Here is a 23,732-nt window from a genome sequence, read left to right as displayed (position 1 = left end):
CCCCCCCCCCAAGCAGGCCACCAATTGCTATGTCCTTTTCATTATAATTCAAATCCTTGAAATGTCAAGGAACTTAGTATCTCTGACACTTTCATCTCTCTGGCAAACTTAATGGAAAGCAGAAAATGAGTTCAAAAGTTATTAGGAGTCAAAAGATACAGACTAGCTGCATGGCCACGACTATCTCACTTCATGATGAAGTAAAAGTAACAAACCCTGCAAAAACCTTACCAAAATCCTGGGAATTCTGGAAAAAAGGATAGGTAAAAGTCTGTGGTGATTTCATCAAAGTTCCCCAATGGATTTCCAGCACAGCAAACTCAATCCAGCCTAGACTCCGCTGGGCGTTACGACAATGGATCGGCACGGCTGGCAGCACGAGCAAGTCTGGTGCGAAGAGAAACTGCCGACTTCCTCCTTACTCATGTCAGAGGCAGCACAGGACTTCCTCTTTGCCTCCTACTGCATGGTAGGAGTGAGGGGATGACAATCTAAAAACACATCAGCCCAGAAAAAAAAAAAAAAAAGAAAACCAGCATGGCATGCTTCCACTGTTTGAAAGGTAGGTATGATTTAAATAGTTATAATCCCCAGAAACTATCATCTAGTTCAGGTCATCAGCTAACAAGCTGGTTAATTCCTGTAAGGAAGGATTAATGCTTGAAATTATTATGCCTGACAGATGTTTGTTGAACAGGTATTACTCCAGAAGACGCAGCATGAAAACCAGCAAGAAGTGCAGACAGGTACATGTCAGAGCTGGGATTTTTAGAAATCATTAGCTCAACCTCTAACATAATTATAATTTTCCTTTCTACCCACTTTATCTTCTGTTTCTTTTTTACTCTCAACTCTCTAGCAGGAGATTCCCTTCACAGGGGAAACTAATCTAGTTTCTACTATCAGTTACAACCATGCAATGTGAAAAAGAGTTAGCTGATATTTTCATGCAATACCACAATTGTGCACAATTTGGCTGAATGAATATACTTTGTAGGTGTTAGCTATCTCTCATGATGGAGCACATGATGAATTCTCCATTCCTGACTCCTCAAAGCTAGTGGAAAATATAAGGCATCATTCTCTCTCAATTAATTATGATCCTGCTGCATACATCTGCTGTTAGACATTCAATGAAACCCTCTGGTTTGGTCTACCCACCCACTGCCATTTGCATTATCCTAATAAATCTAGTTAATATACTCCAAGACCAAACCAGATCCCTCTTACATTCAAGCTAGTATAAATCCAAAGCAAGTCCATATGGTCAACAATCTCTATAGTTTTACAGTTGCTGTGTATCATAATTTGTACCATACTGAACTGCATTTCTAGCATTACAGTAAAAGTCAGGAGGAAAGGTGGAGAAATCAGTGAAAACAAAAATTGGGGAAAAAGTTAATTCAAATTCTATTTCCAAATTATAAATTACAGATACAAACAGGGATAAAACTATAAACTTCTCCACCAATTTCAGAACCAGGCAGCACAAGTGAACAGCATGGGGAAAAACTGAAGAAAGGAATAAAGATGGGATGAAAAACTAGGTGGCACAGCAGCAATGGAATAGAAACTGTCGATCAAGCTAACTATGTGAAGTTGCTAATACAGAGGATTAACTGAAGACCTTAGGTTGTGACCCCCATGTGCCACAATGACCCCAGTGCAGCCAACCAAACACAGAATTTGCCACCAATGGTGAAAAAAGCCAAAAGACGTAAGAGGAGGAACATCTTAAAGAGTTATCAATGCTGTCAGTACCTCTAGAGAAGGAACTGATACACCAACTATCTTCCAACTGTCTTGTTAGCCTTTTGCTAACATGAATAATCCTTAGAAACGATAAGCACATCTCAAAACACATCAGCTTGCAGACTAAAATATACAGTGCCTGGGGGAATGTAAACTGGAGAGCAATCCATTTATCTGAAAGTCAAGGCAGGGTTGTTTTAGGATTATGCTGCTGCCTCAATGGTGGAGTTAAAAATGCCTACAAATGAACCCCTTCACATGCTTTTTCTCTGTTCTCTCTCTCCTGTAGTAAATCCCATTGTCACTGTAAATTTGCCATAGTCCTGTTAAAGAAAAGGACTGAAACTACTAGTACTGAGGAAGCAGAGCATATATGGCTAACATCAGCTATACACAGCAGCTTCTAAAACACAGTAAGAATTGGTCTCTTTGGATGACGAACTGAGAAGGCAAAGGAGCCCAGTAGCTACCCTCCGTGAGTACAGTCACAAACCAGAGGCAGCAATAAAAGGATCAAACTAACAGTCAGAAATGCAGAATTCCCCATAAAACTTTCAGAAAGTTGACAACATATCTTAAATACATAAATCCTAGGTTACCACTTGAACATAATTCCCTTTAGACCCAATTTGATTTTACATTTTTCCATATTCTAAATGGAAACTGCAGTTTCAGCACATATTCCAAATGTTCCCACATCTGACATGCCATTCCCTTCTTTTCTATACAAAGAACACTATTTTCAGTTTCAGTGGGGGACTGAACAGTGTTTTTCCAACTCTTCAGGCCAACTATCATTTCTGTTGTGGTAGTGGAAAGCATTTGAATGGCCCCTTCTTTAGCCTGACATCTCTATGTTCAAATTTGGGTTCAATTACAACTGTAAGAAAACCGGTCGGATGATCTTAGATTACCTGACAGTGTGTAGGCACTGCAAAGCAAACATATTTCTGCAACCCCAGTTCAGCCCATGGAGTTAAATGACTACACTGCCCCACTGATTAACCTGCCACACTTAAGTGATAATCTGGACAGACCGGCCTCATTGCCCACTGATCGTCTGCATGTTTGAACAGCCAGTGATGTACCAGACCACTAACTGTTTAGGAAAAGAAACTGTCATCCCAGTAGGGTTACAATTTATGAATTTTTAAATTACGAAGCATTGTCTGAGTTTTGAGAAAGAGCTATGAAATCCCTCAGGTAGAAAACAGAGCAGCAGTATAAAATATTTTTTTTCCAAGGAAACCATTACAACTGTGTTATACAGCTACTCTGCAGAGGCTCAGGTCCTAGCTGTGAACCAGCACTTCTGCAGGTAGCATGTGGAGAGCAGCAAGGGTATCCTCAATTCGCTGAGGTTACTGCTGAGGCAGAAGAGATGAGGCAGAATATGGATACAGACGAGGGGACACATATAGGAGCAAAGAGGCAGTATTAGTCAGCATGAAAAGCCACAGGCAGAGAGGCAGCTGCCTAACCACAGTTAAATTTCCATAGACATTGCTGAGAGATGGTCATGACATGGATCTGGGAAGGATTACTTGTGAGTACATTACTGGGAGAAAAAGCATGAAAGTGCTCAGGTGAAAGTCTACCAAGAGGTAGTGGAGATTCGTACTATAGGCTGGCCAGACATGGAAGCTGCTCTCTTTGTAACAAATAAAATGCAGTTTGGGGATGTACGGGAAACAAAATTTCCATCTTCTGGGAAAGATCATAACTGTACTCTGAATTAGAATAATATTGGTATAAAGGGACTGACCATGCAATTGCTACTCCCCAAAGAATCTGCTTTGGAATTGCTGTGAAAGGACTTTTCAGAGAAGGAACACCCACACCAAAACATTCAGGTTGTCCTAAGTACTGGGCTTGGAGGTAACTGGTGGGGGTGGCACAGACAGGCATCAAGTTTTTGGTCTCTCTTTCTGGTACAATTTCACTCTGTAAATAATGAATCATTATGCAGAACCTAATCATTAGGCACAGCCTAATGATTCATGTGTCCCAACTGCAAACTGAACATCTGAAAGATCAGGCTGAGGCAGTAATTATGCTCTGTCCCATTTAACAAGACAAAAAGTATTTTGACTTTATCAGTTAGCATTAAAAAAAAACTCCAAACATAAAACCCCAACCCACACACAGAACCAAACCTTGAAAAATGTCAGATCTGGTTTGAGCAAGACTAAAAGGACCCATGGCTATTTGCAAATCCCTGAACTAAGGTGTAACCTGCTGGTAGCAACAACCTAAAAGCATTTCACAAATACCAGAGTGATAGATGACACGGGAAGGATTCACTATAGAAAACAAGTACACGTGGAGCACTGAAGGAGCTTGTTAAGATCCAGGTAAATTCCTCAGCACTGACTAAGTACAACTATTCAAGACCAGCAGGGCTTTAAAAAAAAAAAAAAAAAGGCCATGACATTTAAAGCATTGGGATTAAATATAATTACTTTAAAAAATGTTTTTTATAAACACCTTCATCTCTTTCATCAGACAGCAAATACTACTTATACTACTTCACTCTGCAGACCAGAATGACACTACCAGCCCTCCTCCATCATTACATATTCTCACAATACACAATTGCTGGACAAGCAAACAGCTGAGGGAAGAAATAAAGTAATGCTGGGGGCATTTTCAGGGTTGCTGTTAGCCCCATTCCAAGCACCCCCTAGGTAACTGCCATCAGGTGGGTATGGTGTACAAGCATCGTGAAAAGGGATGCCTTTAAGAGAGTGTCTGAAGAAGGGGTATTTTACAGTTGATCAGAAGATGTTCTTACCTGTCTTCTACAGCACTGGATAAGGTCCATGGTGTTTCAGGCAAAACAGGGATGTGGACAACGAGATCTAGGCTGGTGGGTGGTGATGAAAGCTAGCTTGTGGACAGCTGGAGGTGGCACAGTTATGAGTGCCTCATGCAGCCTAGGGTGCAGGCAGCTGCCAGGCAATGACACGCTCCCGCTCCCTCACCTCCTCGCAGTAACTTCCTCTCACTGCTTTGCCATCATTCTCTTTCTTTCTTCTTATTTGTTTCCCTAATTACTTATTTATTGATTCTACACTAATCCATGAGCTTCTCTCAGGACAGGGAACAACCATTTTGGGGATCTGCATAACAATGCCATTCTTCTGGCAAGGATCTTTAGTTCTGGACCAAGAGCTCAGTGTCAATGGCATTGCCTTCCAACTGAAGTCCTTCAGAGGAGAAGCAGTCATACTTGGGTTTGGATTTGAGAAAATCTGGATAAAGAAATTAATGCTACACTAAAAGCATCTTAAAAGAAATTAAGTAGTAACTAGGGAACAAGCACACGAGGAGAGGGGGAGAAGTTCTACAAGACAGGAATTTGAAGCTTGAATATTAAAAAAAAACAAACAAACCAACCCCAGGGAAGCTTGAAGTTTTTTTTCCTTTCTTTCAGATTGAAGGAATTTTTTGTAGATTGGTATCTCACACCAGCAGCATGCACCCACTGACAGAACAACTAATGAAGTTGGCAGGTCTATAAACTGAGAATACAAGGGAAAATCTCAGGCTCTGGTGAAGCCAAGGGCAGTATCATCACAGAGCCAAGATTTCTACCCTGACTCCTACGGACTTAAAAGACAAGGTAACAAGAAAATTATTCCTTAGGTGCTCTCTTTATCTGGAGATCTAAATTAACCCAAGTGCTTCTCTGGTGTTTACTGAGCTAGCATTATTAGCCATGTACGTCACACAAAGACTGTGCTTAACCCGCTGCAGCTATAAACAAATTCTGCTGACTTACATAAGAAACTTCACCTACACATGTCAACTGTTGTCATCTGCCATTCATATAACCACTACCACGTTCCCACAGAGACTCAAGAGCACTCATGCAAAGAGACTTTTGCATTAAGAAAAATCACTCATCTAAGTTAAAGTGCACAGCCTAGGGAAGAACTGACAGATCCAAAGATTGCTTTCTTTTATTTACTCACAAAATCTTCAAGGCAGGGGCCTATTTCCTCACATGACCCTGCCTTTCCATCTAACACTTGAAAATGCAGCAGGTATGTCCGTGCTTGTACACTTTCCACCTTCAGCTTCCCTGAACTTCTTCAGGCTGTGCCAACAATGGAGTATAAAGCCTGGATAAAGACCAGCTGTTTCATCTGAAACTACTCCTCAGTCAGAGGTAGCACATGTTTTTCTGCTAGGATAGCCTCATTATAATGGCAGGAAAACAAGACAAGCACGCAGTGCTTTAAATCATGTATCACTTCTATGTAAGGTGTAGAGAAAACACAGCCAAAAGTAACCCCTACACTTTTTTCACTTTTTTTTTTCCATTGCTGTTGTGTCGGTCCAGCTGAGTGAGTAGGTGAGTCAGTGTGTGAGAGAATATTGTAGAGTAAGAGCTCCAATCTTGGTGGTTTTTAGATAATCCCAAGTATCCAGATGCACAATGGGTGGTTTACTCTGTCTCACCCAAGACATCCTCCATCCTAGTACCTACAACACAGTTGCCACACACACCAAGTGTGCCCTATGAGAGGAGATGTTACTGTCCCCATTTCACAGCTGGAGACACTGATGCTCTCAGCAGCAGCCTCTAACAGACAATGCCAGACTCAACAACACATGAAGCACCCAACATCACTGGTCCCACTTTAAACCTCCTGCTCCTTCAACATCATAAAACAAACCTGTGACAAAAACCACAGCTCTTCTGAACCAATACAACACATGAAGAGAAGGATGACCATGCGCTCAACAATACGCGCTCAACTTGTATGTTGTTTGGGAGGCACGGATTAAGGCTTTGACGAATATGCTGTTTACTCATCAGAACTATGCAAACAGTTTCAGGGGAATTCGTGAGACCTCTTGTTATATACACCAGCCAAGATCAAAACAATACATACAGGTACACTCATTCTTGGAAATCAAGTATTTTCAAGGAGCCTTGAATACTATCTCTCACTCCATCAATCACCATTCCTGAATATTCTGTTATTTAGTCCCACAAGGCATGACACTGAAAAAGGTTACAAGGTGCTGCTACTCTCCAACAGTGGGAAGAGCATGCCTGGGAGTGGAAGTCTGCAAATTGGGCTAGGAGTCAGACTTCCGTTACTGTTCTTGACTCGGCTAATGAATTCCTGCACCACCTGGGCAAACACCACTGTATTGCACACCTCACGTTGCTCAGCTATCCCACATATACAGTAATATCCACCTGCCTTGACCTCAAAAGTTTTTGTGAGTCTGACTGCTCTTTTACTAAAGCCAATAGGGTTTTTGTATTATTCTGCTGTATTTAGCTTTTTTTTAATTATTGTCCCACTGTATTTAGCATTGGTGCACCTTGAGTACTGTATGAAGTTCTGGGCCCCACAATTTAAGAAAGATGTTAAGGTACTCAGATGTGTCCAGAGAAGGACAACAAAGCTGGTGACAGGGATGGAAGGAATGTCCCATGAGGAGTGGCTGAGGACTCTGGGTTTGTCTAGTTTGGAGAAAAGGAGTGTGAGGGGTGACCTCATTGCTCTCTACAGGTTCCTGAGGAGGGGAAGTGGAGAGGGAGGTGCTGAGCTCTTTTCCTTGGGATCCAGTGACAGGACACATGGGAATGGTTCAGAACTGTGCCAGGGGAGGTTCAGACTTGGCGTTAGGAAGCATTTCTTTACTGAGAGGGTGGTCAAACACTGGAACAGGCTTCCTAAAGAGATGGACAATGCCCCAAGCCTGTCAGTGTTTAAGAGGCATTTGGACCGTACTCATAATAACACGCTCTAACTTTTGTTCATCCCTGAAGCCATCACACGGTTGGACTAGATGATTGTTGTAGGTCCCTTCCAACCGAAATATTCTATTTTATTATCATCATCATCAACTGCAAGGGAAGCAGCATGTAACCTTATGTAAAGTGTTTCTATGATTCCCTGGTGACAGGCACTGCAGCTATCAGTATAACACTAAGTCCCCCAGCACAAGCTATCCCACATGGGCCTCATTCATCTTGTGATCCCAAGTATTACTGTCACATTTCTAAAAAGGCTTTCTGCATAGCACAACTGTAACAACAGTTATTTCACCTTTTAATACCACTTAGTAAACACTAATCAAGAACAAAACAAGCAAGCCACAGTTTGATATGCAAATTACAGTCTCATGGTTCTCCTTGTTTCTTGCTATCTCCTTCAATTTCTTCCAGTATGTTATTTCATGCATCTGTTCAGTGAGATCCCAGGGCTGAGATTGACTCTTAATCCTCAACCTGTTACAGTCAAAACAGAAATTCCCTTGAAATCCCTTGGTATGAAAGACTTCGTATCAAGTCCATGTCTTCTGTTTAAGTCTAACACAGAAAAGATTCTTGTACCAATAGAGACATGAAAAGTCAGTTCTGCCAAAGGGAAACAAATGAGTCCACATCATCTTTAAAATCAACACATTTTTCCTTGGAATACAATTAAGCTGTGTGCACAGAGACATCAAGGCTTGCGCATTAACCTGACGTGTGGTGTCAATGAGAGTGCCCTTCCCTGCCAGATCTATCATCTTTATCTCAGCACTGAGGTGGGGCCACTTCAGATAGCTGATGTTAAATTCCCCAGAGCTCACAACTCTGTGTCATTTTTCTGTAATACAGGCAGTACCACCTTATGATTCAATTTATTAGCAATACAGGGACATATCATGATAAGCAACAGTTCATGCTACTTTGAGTCTAGGAAGCAGTGAATCTAACAGCAATGTCTGACAGAGAGCATGTTTACTGCATGCCCTGCCTCCATCCAGTCACAAGTCAGGATGTTGCAGAGTCATCAACTCTTGTGGAAACCAAGGACTGACACTCCAGCTCTGGAGAAGAGTGTGTAAGGAAAGATTGTAATGTAAGGATCTCCACTTTCATTTAAAAAGACTTTATTTAAAACTCTTTATCCCGTAAACAGTCAAACACTAGAGAACAAACAACAGAAGTAAATTTTCAAACAAAAGAACAAAATTGTATTTAAGTTGATGCTGACAATTCTGCAGCTAGCCATGGAAGAATTGTTATAAGAAAATTCTGACATCCTAAATGCATATGCCAATATCAGACACAGGCAATGTAATTATGTTTCAGGCCAAAATTTTAGCAAAATTCATGTATGTGTAGTTTGGGGCCTATCACTAATCAGTGTCAGTCTGAGTTTTTAAGTTTAAACACTGAGTTTTAAATACTTTTCAGTTTTTCTTGTGTCATTTCAGAATACTTTTACTTAATCAATATTAACTAAAGGCACAAATCCTACCATTCAGTTGTCTGCAGAGCAGACCCACATGATCAAAAAAGATCCTGAACACCTGCTCTGCATTTTTTAATTTCATAGAATTGCGGTTAAATGAAGCCTGATCATCAGTGAACACTACCTTAAGAGATATTTCCCTTGAACAATAAAAGTATTCCACTGCCTACACTCCAAAGATGGCAGGGAAATTTTTAGCCAGACTGAAAGAGGCATTTAGGAATCTGGTATTTATTCCTGTTGATCCCAGGTGCCTAAATATCTTTGCCTTCATACAACTGTGCCAAGTAAAAAACTCCCTTGCCAGCGACACCCTCTGTTAACATCTCTGAAGCTCAAGAACTTTTCGTGTTACCACGTTGCTTTTTCCTTTCACATGTCTGAATTTCCAGGATTCACACTCAGGCCACAATCCTTAAGCACATGCATACAATGCAGTTGGAAAAGGACCCTTTTTAAGGACATTGTTGCACCTCCTATACGTGGTAAAACAAATCTGCCAAGACAGGTCATAGCTGTGCCATGAAACCCCATCTACAGTTACAAGGACTAACAGTTCAAAACAAAACAAAAGAAAAATCCAGTATCTTATCATTGCTACAAATGATCTGGGATTTGCCCTACCAGCCGCATCAAGGGATACATTATTCTGAGTCAGGATGAGTGATCATCTCTTTTGCTTGGTTTCAATGGAATTATGCTTATATGATGACATTCAATAAGTCTTGAAACTGTTGGCCAATTCTGACAAAATAAAATAGATCTAAAAACACTAGCTGAGATCACAGCCCTTCTGTACTTGATGTACTTGCGCAAATGTGTGCCTGGCAGAACAAAGACAGGAGCCGTGCCCTAGAGATGCAGACACGCAAAAACAAAGCGCTTTGTGACCAGCACAACTCAGGAAATCGGATCTCCTACAGAACCGTGTTCCTTGGTTGATTAAATGTTTACACTGAACTGTACTGAGATTTTTTGTTTTCATATTCAAAATGCAATGTAGCAAGTCAGTTATTTATCTTCTTTGAAGTTTTGAGGGAGATGCCAGTTCAGGGGCATTCACCCAGGAAATCCTTCTCCTTTTCTCTCTGCAACTTCATTTACACCAAATACCTTATTGCCAAATGGAGCCAGTCACATATGAATGCATCACTCAGTCAGTAAGCTAAAAACTGGGGAAAACTGGCAAGTGTCTTGACTCCAGACTTGCTTTTGCCTGTTGGTCTGTTTCTACAAAATTTGCAAGAACTTAATTACCTTGGAGCCGTTCTCCTTATGTCATGCTCAGTTGAAACTGGGAAATTGCTACTATTTAAGTGACAAATACCAAGATGCATGTGCATACATATATAAAGGTATGGCATAAGCCTTGTTTCCAACAGAGGCTATGCTAAAAGATGAAGGCTAGTTATCTTCTTGAGGATGTGATACAGGTGCTAGGAGCATCCCCTCAGGCAGTGACATTTCTCTTAAAAGTCACATGGATGCAGGCACAGCCGCATCTTGAGGCCCACCATTCACAAGTGTACACAGAGGTTTTCAGGATAATTTGGGAATCAGAATTATTTTGGGAGGGACACAGAAAAACAGCTTACACAAGAGCAAAAGCTAGACACTCTTTTCAGTGACGTCAGTGCATGAACGCCACACAGAGGACGTACGCACCAGGAAAAGACTTGGAAGCATGGTAAAACCCTTGACCAAGATGGGAGAGAAAGGAGGAACAGCGAAATACATGACTGAGGGCAAGAACTAAAATTATCAGAAGGAATACAAGAAGAGGGACAAGCACCACGGTACCACAACCCTGAATGGTAGCTCATTCTGCCTTCCTTGGGAATTTGAAAGGACTCTGAATCTGTTGATTCAAGAAGAAATGTGAAAACAGCAATGGGTGTAGAGAAAAACTGTTTATTTTATAGAGAGCCCATCAGCTTTGTCAGACTCCACTTCCTGACAGCTACTTTGTAGGGAACAATGTCCTGTGACTCACCAAAAGATGTTTGCTTCTTATTGAAATAAAAGTCACCACAAGACTGACTGCAATGAATTACATTTTCTTGAGATCCAACTGGCTCACACACTTGGCAAGCACAGGGGCTGTGCTGAGCTGATGTGCATTTCAACAAGCCACAGTTCTGAGACACTTTTAGAAAAAGAAGCAAAATGCTTGAAAGCAACAAATCAGCTTTTAAAGTTTTGATTCATTTTTCAAATTCTTTCCCCAGAAAACAACCACTGTGTACAAAGATTTTCAAATGGCATGCAGCATGCCAAGTGCTTAAAAGTAACATCCAAAAGCAGCAACAAGGAGCTGGTAAGAGTATCATAGTGATGGTCTTTTTCATTCATGATTTAAGGTAGACAGGCTTAGATTTGAGGCAAAGGAGAAGGCAGGCATCCTGCTCTAATGAACTTGTGAGAAAAAAAAAAAAAAGCAAAAAAAAAAAGCAGTGTCTTGCTGCTATCATTTTCAAAACTAATACGTTCATAATTCTGAAGATTTAAGTCTGTTAACCAATTTGAGTAGACCTATTTCTAGGAATAAAGTTTGCCTGGACAAAGACCTAAAGTTTGCCAGCACAAAGACCTTCACACAGGTGAAACCAATAAGGATTTGGGAATAAAAGAGTTGGCAGAAGGAAGTGTATGAGAAACCGAAGCCTTACTACACACTGGAGTAGGGGTGTTCACATACTAAAGTAATACAGAATCCAAAAAAGAGGGTAGCGGCTCTTACCATATTCAAACTGGGAACCTTTCTAACTGTTTAGGAAGAAAAAGGGAAACAAGGTCAGATCTGCTTAAGGGGAATCAGAGCCGAGCTAGGATATACTTAATAGATTTGAAGGGGAGAGCGGCTGAGGAAGGAGAACAGAAACAAGGAGCTTGCAAACTGCAGGAGAGTCCTGGCAGTGGGGACAGAGATACGAAGAAATTTGACGATAACGCTGAGAAACCGGCTTTGGCAAGAGCCTGACATCTGGGAAGGAAAAGTTGCAGAATGCAGTTGAATGCTTCCACCAGACTGGTACTCACTCACAGATGGGATTTTTAAAAAAGAAGTTAAAAGATTTTACCCGTTTAGCTTACATTATTTAGGGAGGTGTGCTGCAGTTACTGCAGCGACGTTAGTATACCCGTTAGCAGTACAGAGGGAACTCTCCCACCGCCCAGGGAGCTACCTCGGCAGGGATAAGCCCTGCCTCCGCTCCTGCTGTGCCCGTTGCAACCGTTATACCGTGCGGCGGCACCACAAACCTGCGCGGCGGGGACGGCACCGGGGGAGCCCCGGCGCTCTGCTGTTTCTAGCGGAATAAAACGCGGGAGACGAGAAAAAGCTCCTTCCCGCAATATCACGTTCTGGGGGACTCGGAGCTGTGAGAGTCACCGAACAGCAGGAGACGGGCGACAAACCACGGAGGGTGTTTACAGGTGCCGGTCGCCCCAGCGATCCGTGCCAACACGTGGGCAGGTCTCTCACTGTTCCTTCCGAAAGCCCGGACAGCAGGGCGGCAGCTGCATCTCAGCACTTGTACGTGAACGAAACAACCCCAGCTCACCGCGGGTAGTACGAACGGGAACTCGTCTGGATGCAGGAAGTGTTGTAACTGACGTTTTGGACAAAAAAAAAAAAAACAAAACAAAACCAAAACCCACCAAGAATTTAGGAAACAAAACCTGTTTCCACTGTAGTCTGATTCAGGCGAAGCTTTCCTCTAACCTATCCAAGCAAAAAGTCTACAGCATATGCTCAGGCTATTATGAGAAGCAGGGGTGGTATGTTGCCAGCCACAGCGTCGGTTCTGTAGCCCAGCAAGAAGCCAAAGAGTCGTCAATGTCTTGCGCTGCGCCTGTAGCATCAGAAAGTTACAATCACGTGAAGGCCAGTACATTGAGCCACAAGGAGGGAAGGAGGAAATTATGAACGGCTTCTTCATATTTGAACAATAATAATTTAATGTAAACAAACTGAATGAGCACGTAAAGAGGTTTGTATTTCACGAGGCACAAAAATGTACTTTGGCAGAGGTTATATTGCTGCCCTCTGCTGCTGGGAACTTGTGCGGTTCATCTGTCTAATGAGCAGAAAAACAGGCAAATATTTGCGATAAAAGTCTTTGACCACACGTAACAGTACTGCGGCCAAGAGCCTCGAGATACGTAGTTCAGAAGTGACGAGCGGGTGAGCTCCCAGAGTCTGCAGGGGATAACAGCTCTCTACCCTCTAATGCCAGATCACATCGACAGCGTTAGCTGGCAGCATCAGCCAGGGGACCCCTCATCTGCCCGCAGCCAGGTATTCAGGGTAGCCTGCCATCCATGTGCCAACACAGCTTTAACTGGGATAGCTCTCTATTTAAATTACTCCCAAATCATCAGGAATCACCATCCCTCACCAGCAGCAGAAAAGATAAGTAGAGTTTTTGTCAGAACTTGATGGCAAGGTACTTTTATAGCTGGTTCTGACCTCGGAGCTCAGAATGCCCGTGGTGGGTCCTGTTACTGGCACAGTTTGGGGTGACTATGACCTTTGAAGTTGTCACTGAGAGGGAAAGTGAATGTTGTATTCTTCTGTTTGTGGACAAGCCTATCATCTAAATTGGAAAATCTGATTTATTCACTAGCATGATTTTGTCAGACTATTTACTTGGAGTAAAGTTTATATCACCAGTGCGTAAAATTGAATCTATGCCTATACAGCTGCTCTTGCCCCATAGTAATTCCAAACTGATTATCTCTTAATGACCTTTGGAGCAGTGTGAGGAATCGGAGGCAACCCAAAAGGGTTGGACTCCAAAGGAATGTGTCTAGAATAAGTAGATGATAAAGAACTGAAAAATCTTATCTATGAATTTGAATTGGGAAAACTGGCTCAGTCATCACAGCGAGTATATCAGCAACCCTCACTGGCAGCAATTAATTCCTTATGAAACCACCCCCTAGGAAATTACTTTGTACCCCTAGACCTTTTAAGTCCAAAATAAAACCAGCCCTCTGTATTCAGAAAGTTTGCTGGTGTTGGACAATGCATCACTGTGTCTAAAATTTGCTTGCATTAAGTTCTTCTGCCCTTCCCTATGTGGAGGCTTTCATAGCTCTGATTTTACTACCTCAAACAGCTTCGTACATGCTGAGTTAGGAAATCCACTATACACAGGCAAACAGCAGGCATTAAGTAAATGAGCATTTAGTGCATTACCCAAACAATATAAAACCCACACACCACACCTGAACAACAAAGGAGAGGTTAGAATGACTGCAAGCAGTATGGAAGGGTGGAGGAGCTTCTGAAAAGGAAAGAGCAGCAGCTCTAGCTCTCTTTCCTTGGAAGAAAGGAATATATTTTTAGAAGCAGTTGGCTCAGCCTCTAAACCAAACCACGAGTATTTGCCAGTGCATATACAGAATTTTCAGACACTTCCTGTGATGAACAGAATACCCAAGAGACTGGGCGGGAAGCACCAAATACTGCAAAAGTAACAATGGTGTTGGCACAGTTTACTCCACAGGAGGATCTGCATGACATCTTTAGGGCAGCAGAGCAGCACTTACAATGCCGCAGGGTAGCTGCTCTCTCTTATTAGTGTAACACACCCATTTATTCATGCTCATAACCAATGACAAACAAGTATTACAAGATATTAAGATGTTTTTCTTTATGTTTGCTTGGGTACAGCAATGTAAAATTGTTATTCAAATAATGAGTCACATGGCAGTCTTGGGGTGGGAGGAACAGCATTTGTTGGCAGAGTAACATTTTGTGCAGCATACCAGTGACATATGTCTTTGGCATGACAGGTTTCAACATTGGAGCTTCTCAGGGATTTATTTTTTTTGGTGCGTTGTTTGATAACTACTAGAAATTGCACATTGCTTAACAGAAAGCTTCAGTGGGTGGTGGTAGGAGTTGCTACGGAACTCTCTCCTCAGTCAGTGGGGAATGAAGAGCCATAAACTATAAATGTTAATGTCCAAATGGGTGTATCTTCAGGAGCACTAGGGCAAGGATCACACCAGTAAACCAGACTAACTTCCTGTTCTGTATTCTTGCAGAGATGATCTGTTCTTAACCTGGCATTTCACATTCTCCCTGCTTCTTATTTTAAAATTTACCTTTGTCTAATTCAGCTCCACATCCTGGGCACAGACCGACTGCCTCCACTGAGAAGTGGGACTCTGTACTACACTATCAGTTCTGACACCCCTGGCCCAAATACTCTCCCATCGTTAAGCATTTTCTATTCACTGGAGTTCCAACTCCTGGGCAGACTTGGATATTTTAACACTCCAAGGACACCTGAAATTTAATCATAAATTCTACAGGAAGAGTTCCGAATTAACTGATGTTTTGATTTTTTTTGTGCCAGTATGCTTCCATATGTACAGAAAAAAAAGGAATAGTTGGTGCCCCTTATTCATTGGCTTTTAAATTTAGAATTTTATTTCAAACTGGAAGTTAGCAAATACCACAGAAGGCTGCAGTCACATGGAGTTTGCACATGTTAAATACACAAAGTGTTAACAACATCCATTAAATCAACTGTTGTAAATCAAGCCCTTTATACCCATATGCTCTTCTAAGAATAGGAGCTTTCAACACGTAGGATACTTAAATCCGGATTTACTACTCCCAATATCACTCCCAGATCTTCTGTAAGCTTATGCAGTTAGGAACTGAGGAAATTTGTTTCAAGTTTTCTGTTAGGTGCAAGATACTGCTGAAGAAGCCTCAGATCTCTGCAGCTTCTGCAATTGATAGAAGCAAGCCTAACTGAAAAGCACATGGGAGCAAGTTTAGCAGGCAAAACCTGACATAAGTCCAGCGAATTCAAAGAGAGTTAAGCCAGTATAAACCAGCTGAGGCACTGCTCTATTTATTTGTGAGCAAACCAGACTGTCTGCATCACACACACTAGACATATCAGGATTCTTCATGCAAACACCACTTGCTTCACTCACACCATATTCTTTGGAACATACGCTCTAAAGGAACAGTTGTCACTGATGATACTGGAGTCCTCCCAGCACTATCAAAACATTCATAAATAGCATTCACTTTCCATGTTGATATCAAACACTTCTTGTCTCGATAGCAAAGCAGCAACCTCCTTTCCTGAGCATCATTATGACTTCTACCTATTTTCTTTGCAGGTTCTCAGAGGCTCTGCTCTTGTTTTCAGTCTGATGCCTACACATCTTTAACAGCCTGAAAGCATTCAGGCATTTTCTCCCTAAATATAAGAAGCACTCAATGTCCAAAAGAGTACACTAAGGGTGCTAAAAGCTGATAAAGGGATCAGACTGGAACATTGAAGGCAATATCACTTCATAGCCTCTGAACAGAAAAACAATAGAAAAAGTTTGTTGTACACTTAAACAAACTGGTGCAGTTTTCCTGATGGATCTGTATTACTGAAAGTCCTTATGTTACCTTTATTAAAAAGCAGCTTTTTTTATACTGCTTCTAAATGGGGAAAAAATGGACTATGTATCTGAGTACCAATATAATTATTTTGGTTTTAAAAATATTCTGCAAGCAAAAGTGGCAAGCTGAGAACAACTGAACACAGACCAAGTCAAAGGCACAGATGGGGTAGGAGCAGAACCCCAAGACACAACTCTCCCTTCCCCAGGGAGCATCTTCACTAGCAGGCTATGAAGTCCCACACTGTTTGATCTCTGTGCCCCCCATCCCCTGGGGTGACTTGAGGTGGTATTTTTCTGCAAGTTGTCTGTAACATTTAGGCATCAACAAGGTTAGCAGCTATGCAGGAAATAAAATTTCTAACTTGTCTACATTTTGCAACTTGAACAAAACACTGAATTTACTTTGTTTCTTTGAGAAATCTCCCCTGCTTTCAGCTACCTTACTCACAATACATTTTGAAGTGCACTATTCTGCATAGTTCTCCCAAGTGTCTTTACAGCCGTCAGTGGCCTATTTAAGTTAGGGAGATAAGTTAACATGGAAATAGGAGGCGGTTGCGAACTGGCAAAGAGTATAGAAGTGTCTTTGAGAAAAGCGGGGGGAGGGGAAAGGGAAAAGAGAATTGTTTCTCCACTTGTAAATAGAAATAGAGAAGCTTATACATACGACATGTCTCCCTCCAGATAAGGCAGTGGGATTGCTGAGGCTTGTGTGGTTTGGAGCACGGCACTTACGGAGCACATACCACTTGCAAATCTCGTGCGAGCCTACAAATGATGAAAAAGACAGTCTGAACCCTATATTATTACTTACCTGTAAATCTTCATGTTATTCATCTGTGAAAATTTGATTATTTAAAGGGAACTAAAGAACACAGACTTGACATCCATGGTATAGGAATAAAGACAAGTCCAAATGTGTTTGTCCTCACACTTTGAAATGAAAGATATGTTTTGCATGATCTATAGTTAACAGGAAAAAAAAATCTACTTTTCTTAAAATAAATGTATTAAAATTAATTAGGTTTATGAATAATCCTACGTACAAGCATCATTTTAAATCTTTTTTAATATGGCAGCTGAGGAAGACTCAGATAGTATGCAATTATTGATTTATGCTGTGCACTCTGTGGACCAAAAAAGTTTTACTAACTACATTACAGTAGCATCCAGAGACCTCCAACTGCAGGCAGTTTGCTAGGGAGCCCAAATGTGCTTAGGGAAAAAAGACTAGATGTTCTGGAGCAACACCAATGTAGCCATGCCAGAAAAGACTGCTTTAAACAATTTTCCAGGTTTCCCTCCATAGTAGAGATTGAAATAATGTCCAGCTATGGAGGATATATTAAAGACTTCTATACTGTCCTTCCGCAAGCAGCCTTCCTTTGTTTGAACCTCAGGGTACACCAAGAAAACCAATGCCTATGCATTGGATATGTAGGGTTTCTGTGGAAAAAAGATGTCATGTCATAATGAAAACCTTGTCTTGACCTCCCAAGCATATGCTTTTGAAAGTTGCTCAGATAAATTTAACATTTCTTAAGTATCTGACCTTGCAACTTTAAGAATATTCCTTTAACAGCCTACATCCACGATTATTTCCTTAGAAGTCAATCAGCAAGCATCTTCACAACACAAATTCACATTGATCCCTGCACAAAGCATCTTGGGCCAGAATGTGACTCTGGTAACTTATGCAGGGAGTGACTGAAAGATGGCAACTGGTTACTCAGCACCATAAGGTGGTCATGAAGGTGACCAGTAGCACAGAAGGCTGAGACATGCTACCACTAGATTCTCACCTAAAAGCTCTGAGGTTTCATTTCTGTGCTCTTGTGAAAACCTGTTTTGCATGTGTGACTCAACTTTGGCCCTTTCAGTCCTATCCCCCTCCATCTTGTTCATGGCAGAGCCCAATTTATTATTTTTTTACCTAGAACTCCCATTCCTAACTTTATCGAGCAGTGCCCCAGCAGTTTCTGCTGCCTCTGCCATCAGACCTAGTTGCTACAACCTTAACCAGATTCCTAGTCAGTCCAATTCCCTCTCACCTCCACACTCCCAGTGTCCCTTGTCAAGTTAAACATCTGGTTTGACAATCTCCCCACTCTGAAGGGAGAAAGACAATGAATGGAATCGGCTTGGAAAGAAGACACTGTCCTCTCCATCTCTGGGATATCTGCATCAGATGAGAAGGACAGTTCCCCTCTGCCTGTTTTAGTCCCAGCTTTCCACACCTTTGTACACTGTCTCCTTACTTTCATTACTGGAAACAGACTCTAGCCCAGCCCATAAAAATTCAGAAATACAGGGGCAGTGTCACATACAGTGGGGAAAAAAACAACAGATTTTTAGGTCAGTTTAGCTTGTATGTATACAAATAAGAGTTTGCAGAACCTCATGCCACAGCCAAACAGGGGCAGATTTCCATGCACATTCCTGTCATAGATCTTCTGAAAAGCATCACACTTTACATCTGCCACATCCAAATTCAAGGTGTCTTTAGTAGAGCATTCCTGTGGGAAATTTTAGTCAAAACGTCTCCAAATGTCATAAAAACCTTGAGGTCTTCAATCCATGTGAAAAGATGTAAGCAAGTAAGATGAGGGTCATTTTATTCTGCACAACACTTTTATATAACAATGGGACTAAGAACATCTTTTTACAACAAATATTACTGATTGCAATGATTAATTTTAGTTTAGGTACTCGCTTAAGCTTTTCTTCATCCCTGCTTTAAAGTATCGCTTCTGCACTTCAACAACCATGCAGTACATAACTGAGAATTATCCTCAACATTTTTACAGTAATGACAGCTTATTTATATTACAAGTAATATAAAATTACACTGATAACACTAGCAACTGAAGACTAATGTTTTAACAAAAAGCTTCCAGGCTGCCCAGAATTAATTGACAAATCTGTATTAAAGATTAAGCAACAATAATTCATGTGATTTAGGGTTGTAGCACTGGCTAGACTATATAGCTCCTTTCCAAAGGAATATTATGAGAACTTAAAAATGTATTAAAATGTGTACACACATTCCTAGAAAAAAAAAAAACCTGAAACACTAAAGGGTGCATGATGAAAAAAGAAAATCTTTATTGAAATACTGCAGTACCAAGTTTAAAGATACTAGGATTTAATAAAATTTTTAATTATCCATAAAAATTCCATCTACTTTACAAATACAGTGATGCGTGCAAAACTCTGGAATTTTTACTTGGCGAATATCTCATACATTTGAAACTCACAGTTGGTACTGTCCATCTTCTGCCACAGAGATCAAATGGCCAGTGCTGAGAAAAGCTTTTGTCACACGAGTTGCACTTCTCAAAACTACACAGAAAATTACCTTAATTTTTTTTAAGCTTCTATAGAAGGGGTAAGGGAATTGAAGAGCGCTGAACAAGAGCAGAGGTGGCCGCTCTCGGCGGCCAGGAGCTGCCCGTGCCCCGAGCCCGCCATTTCAGCCAGGCGCCCGAGGCGGGGCGGGCAGCGCCCCCTGGCGGACACGCTTTGGCGGCCCCGGCGGTCACCCCCGCCGCACCCGCAGCACGGCGGGGGAACTCACCGGCGGGCAGGAGTCCTCCGTACGGGCACCGGGGGCCTCCCACAGGCACGACACGTCCAGCATTTTAAGTAAATTACAATTTGTACGAATTGCCACACCAAGTTAAATCAGAAACTCAGAGCCCAGGACCGTTTCTGCAACGTTGGTCAGAAAACAGGAAGCAAAGAGCAGGACATGCATATAGCTATAATCCCACTCCCGAGCTCCCTACTCAACACTTGATCCAGTAACAGTATCTTTGTATTCAGCAGATCAATTTTACTTTATTGAGTTTGCCCAGTCTTTTTTCAGGCCCATGAAGGATCATGGCATTCATAACTCATGGGTGAAAAGAGGGAAGAGGCGTTCTCATGGGAGGTAACTTTTCTCAGCTCTGCGTATAAGTTAGGTGTATATACAATTACACTTCCTCTGCACCCCTACCATCTGCAAGTAAGGAACAAGGGCCTAACAGACCCTGAGCAGGCAGAATGGCTGCAATAAGCTTGCTTATCCCAAAGAATAATTGTACTCCTCTATTACAAAGGTCATACTACACAGCCTTGCTCCAGGGCAGCTTCACAATCCACAGCATGTTACTACAAAGAGACATATCGAGATCAGTGGCATTAAGAAACAAGCTTGAAGTCTAGAAGTGTCTTGTTTAAAGGTCAGCATTGAAGCCTGAACATGATCTTCCATTCTATTTGTTACATGTGGGGCTCAGACATTTCTCCTTTGATTATTAGCAGGACCTCTCTCTGCCAAAGGCATCCTTACACGACCTAAATCAAAACCCTGCCCTAGATCATGGAGATCACCCATCAGTTAAACTGACTTAGGTAATTTCGTACGTATTCTCTGCCTCAGTCATTAAATCAAATGGACTGTTGAATTTTAAACCTAGCACAAACACCCTCCTGGAAATGTGCTATAAATCAATAAATATTATTTAATCAGAAACAAGCTTGCTTACAGGTCTCCAGATTAGATACAAAACAGGACGTTAGATACAGTTCAGACTGCAACATGTCAATTTTCCATGGGGCCTGAGTTTCTATACCGGTAAAACTCCCATAGCACTTCCACATTTCTGCTGCTTGTTGCGCAATTTTTTTCAAACTAGCACATTGTCAAAACAACCAGAAACTTTTCACAAACATTTCTTCAGTGTTTACAATTTAGGCATCCCACACAAACTTCAACTGTGCAATCCAGAACTGTAGGTATATTTTAAGTAGTCTTAATACTCTCAAAACTGAGGATATGCTGGCACTGCCAGATGTTGCTTTGATGGTAGGCTAAAATTATTTACCTAGCATGCAGAACGGCTGGAGCTCAAGTCATCCTACTAAAAAGCTTCAAGATAACAATAAAACCACCTAAGCAGAGCTCAATTGTTAAGGCACAATAAGGGACTTCATTTCCAGGCACTATCGCAAGTCAGAAAGACACACAGATATCTGACTTGGACACGAAGAGGTGTCCTGTTACGATAAAGTGGAATGAGACTTTTTCTTCTCATCTTTCTCACTAGCTAATTTAGCCCTCCCTCTTTTTAAAAGCCAAACAAATAAAAAACTTTCTGTTGACAGTGTTGTTCTTAGGTATCTACCTTCTTGTGCACTGTATAAGGACCTCAAACCACTGATTCATAACTAGTAATTCTGTTCAGCAGCAGAATGCCAGAAAGTAACCTCATCTGTGACTGTTCACACTTAAGCCCTGCAGTTTGAATAGTGGTGCTTTTATTACTGATTTCAAAATGAGGTGATAGGTCTTCTATCAGGAACATCAGCAAAATGTCAGGAGTCTTATGGGAGTCCCATTAATATTTCTTCTGAACAGATGATTTAAATCATTATCTGGAAAATACAAGAAGTTTCACTTAGACTGATAGAAGACTAGACCACATAACAAGTCTGTTTCTATAGTGTATATGGACTGATTTTTCTAAGTCTTACCACTAGGGAAAAGTGTTTATTCACTGCGCTGCATATTGCATAATCCAAAAGCATCTGACCATACTAATTATTTTATTAAAAAGCATTCTGTTAAGCCTAATTAAGAGATAATATCATTATCTCAGAAAACTACAGTGAATAACTAAAAATTCAGGTACTTTTATTTAACCCAATACACAGACTTCAGAGAAGCTAACATGTATAGCAGTTTTACAGTGTTCAGCAGATGTTACTCTATTTGCTAAACAATATCAGACTGCAAAATTGCTCTTACTGTTGATAGATCAATAATGACATGGAATAAGTCATTATCTCCGTGACAACAGAATTGTAACTGTTAGAGGAATATTGCGCATGTTGCTGCTGCAACTCTTACAGGCATGCCTCGGCTTCCTCACACAGCTGCTCTCTCTGCAAGCCTGGTATGCCCAGAGTACTACCAACCAAGGGCATCTCTTGGACTACAGAGGATTAAACTACAACTGTGGTTATGTTATTCCGGAAAGAGCATATCTTCACAAGGGTTTATTACACTTCAGGTTGATGTTCTTATTTCACTTACAATTTCTAGTCCCCTTGTAGTAGAAACAACTAGAATGGAATTTAGGAAGGCAAATACAGAGTTCCATTCATAGCCCAACAATTTTTTGAAAGACGTAATTTAGTTGCCTTTCAGAAAGATCTCTTTCTTTTTATTCAATTTTCATTTAATTCTCCTCTGACTCCCCAGGATCTTAAACTGGCAGGAGTCTTTCTGATAGATTAAAATGACAAACTACATACACCACTTGGGCTATTACACTTAACACTTGTTAAGCCTCTGCATATTGTACCAGTTCAACAAATAGAAAAACATATTTTTGCTTTGCAGAATTTACTGGTTTTATCTAGCATGAACTGGATACTATTTTTTTTTCTATGTTAACCACAACACAGAAAACACAGAAAGCAGTAACTTTTATGTGTCTTGATCAGCATGACTATGCTTGGCTTCGTGTTCTGTTGAAACAAAACATACTGACACACAAAATGCAAAATGTTCATCAACAATACAGTATGCAAACTTTGCCTTCAGATTCATAATAAAAAGTATTTCTTCACAAATATACACACTTTCAAACACTGCAGCAACACTTTTTTATTCATAAGCTAGTCACATAGGATGACAAATGGTAAGTTTACCACAATTGGCTTTGGAATGTGTTCTAATTTAAGTAAAAAGCAACAGAAGTGATGCCTGAAGGTTGTTTCATAGAAAATGAAAACCGAGCTGTCACTCAAGCATCAGCTGCATTCCACAAAAATCAGGAACTAGCGAATAGTCTTCTGAACGCTGAAGACAAGCTGGTGCTGTTTGTAAAGCTCTCACCTGAGTGGAACTCAGTGGAAAAAAATACTTTTCCCTACAGATGCAACTAATACAAATGGCCTTTAATATACCAAAAGTCCAGATGCTAGAGCTGCAATAATACTCAGATTTTCACTTTGATTTGTTATTTGTGAGAGACTGGTTTAGTACAGAGGAAAACTTTTCAACATTTTCTTCTACTTACAGGATGGACCCGGCTGCTGTAGACCTCCATGCTCTGCTCCAAGTTCTTGGAAAGAAACCTGCGTCTGCCCAGGAGCTCAAACAAAGCTGGCTGGGCACAGGGCCGCTTGCAGAACACGTTCCAAATTCCGCGCTTCCCTGGCTGATACCAGGCAGCTCCGCGCGTCTTCCAGCACCAGCTGACCCAGCCCCCCCGCACAGGC

At 41.3% G+C, this 23,732-nt stretch overlaps 1 protein-coding gene and 1 non-coding gene across 6 annotated transcripts in view; both read right to left on the bottom strand.

The window, feature by feature from the left end:
- Positions 1-12,538, bottom strand: part of SYNE3 (spectrin repeat containing nuclear envelope family member 3) — a 70,069-nt gene extending 57,531 nt beyond the window's left edge. For 2 of the 5 annotated variants that reach the window (XM_026849024.1, XM_026849025.1), the window contains exon 1: positions 232-515. In XM_026849024.1, coding sequence (XP_026704825.1) covers positions 232-286 — 55 coding nt within the window. In that variant the 5' untranslated portion in view covers positions 287-515. The other 3 variants (XM_026849029.1, XM_026849026.1, XM_026849023.1) reach the window with 3 other exon arrangements.
- A 9,636-nt stretch (positions 12,539-22,174) lies between these two features.
- LOC113480918 lies at positions 22,175-22,447 on the bottom strand. Its single transcript, XR_003398577.1, has one exon.
- Positions 22,448-23,732: the final 1,285 nt, after the last annotated feature.

This window comes from Athene cunicularia (genome assembly GCF_003259725.1).
Source record: "Athene cunicularia isolate RWA chromosome 5 unlocalized genomic scaffold, athCun1 chr5_part1, whole genome shotgun sequence".
NCBI lineage: Eukaryota > Metazoa > Chordata > Aves > Strigiformes > Strigidae > Athene > Athene cunicularia.
This window is presented reverse-complemented; position numbering and strand designations above follow the sequence as displayed.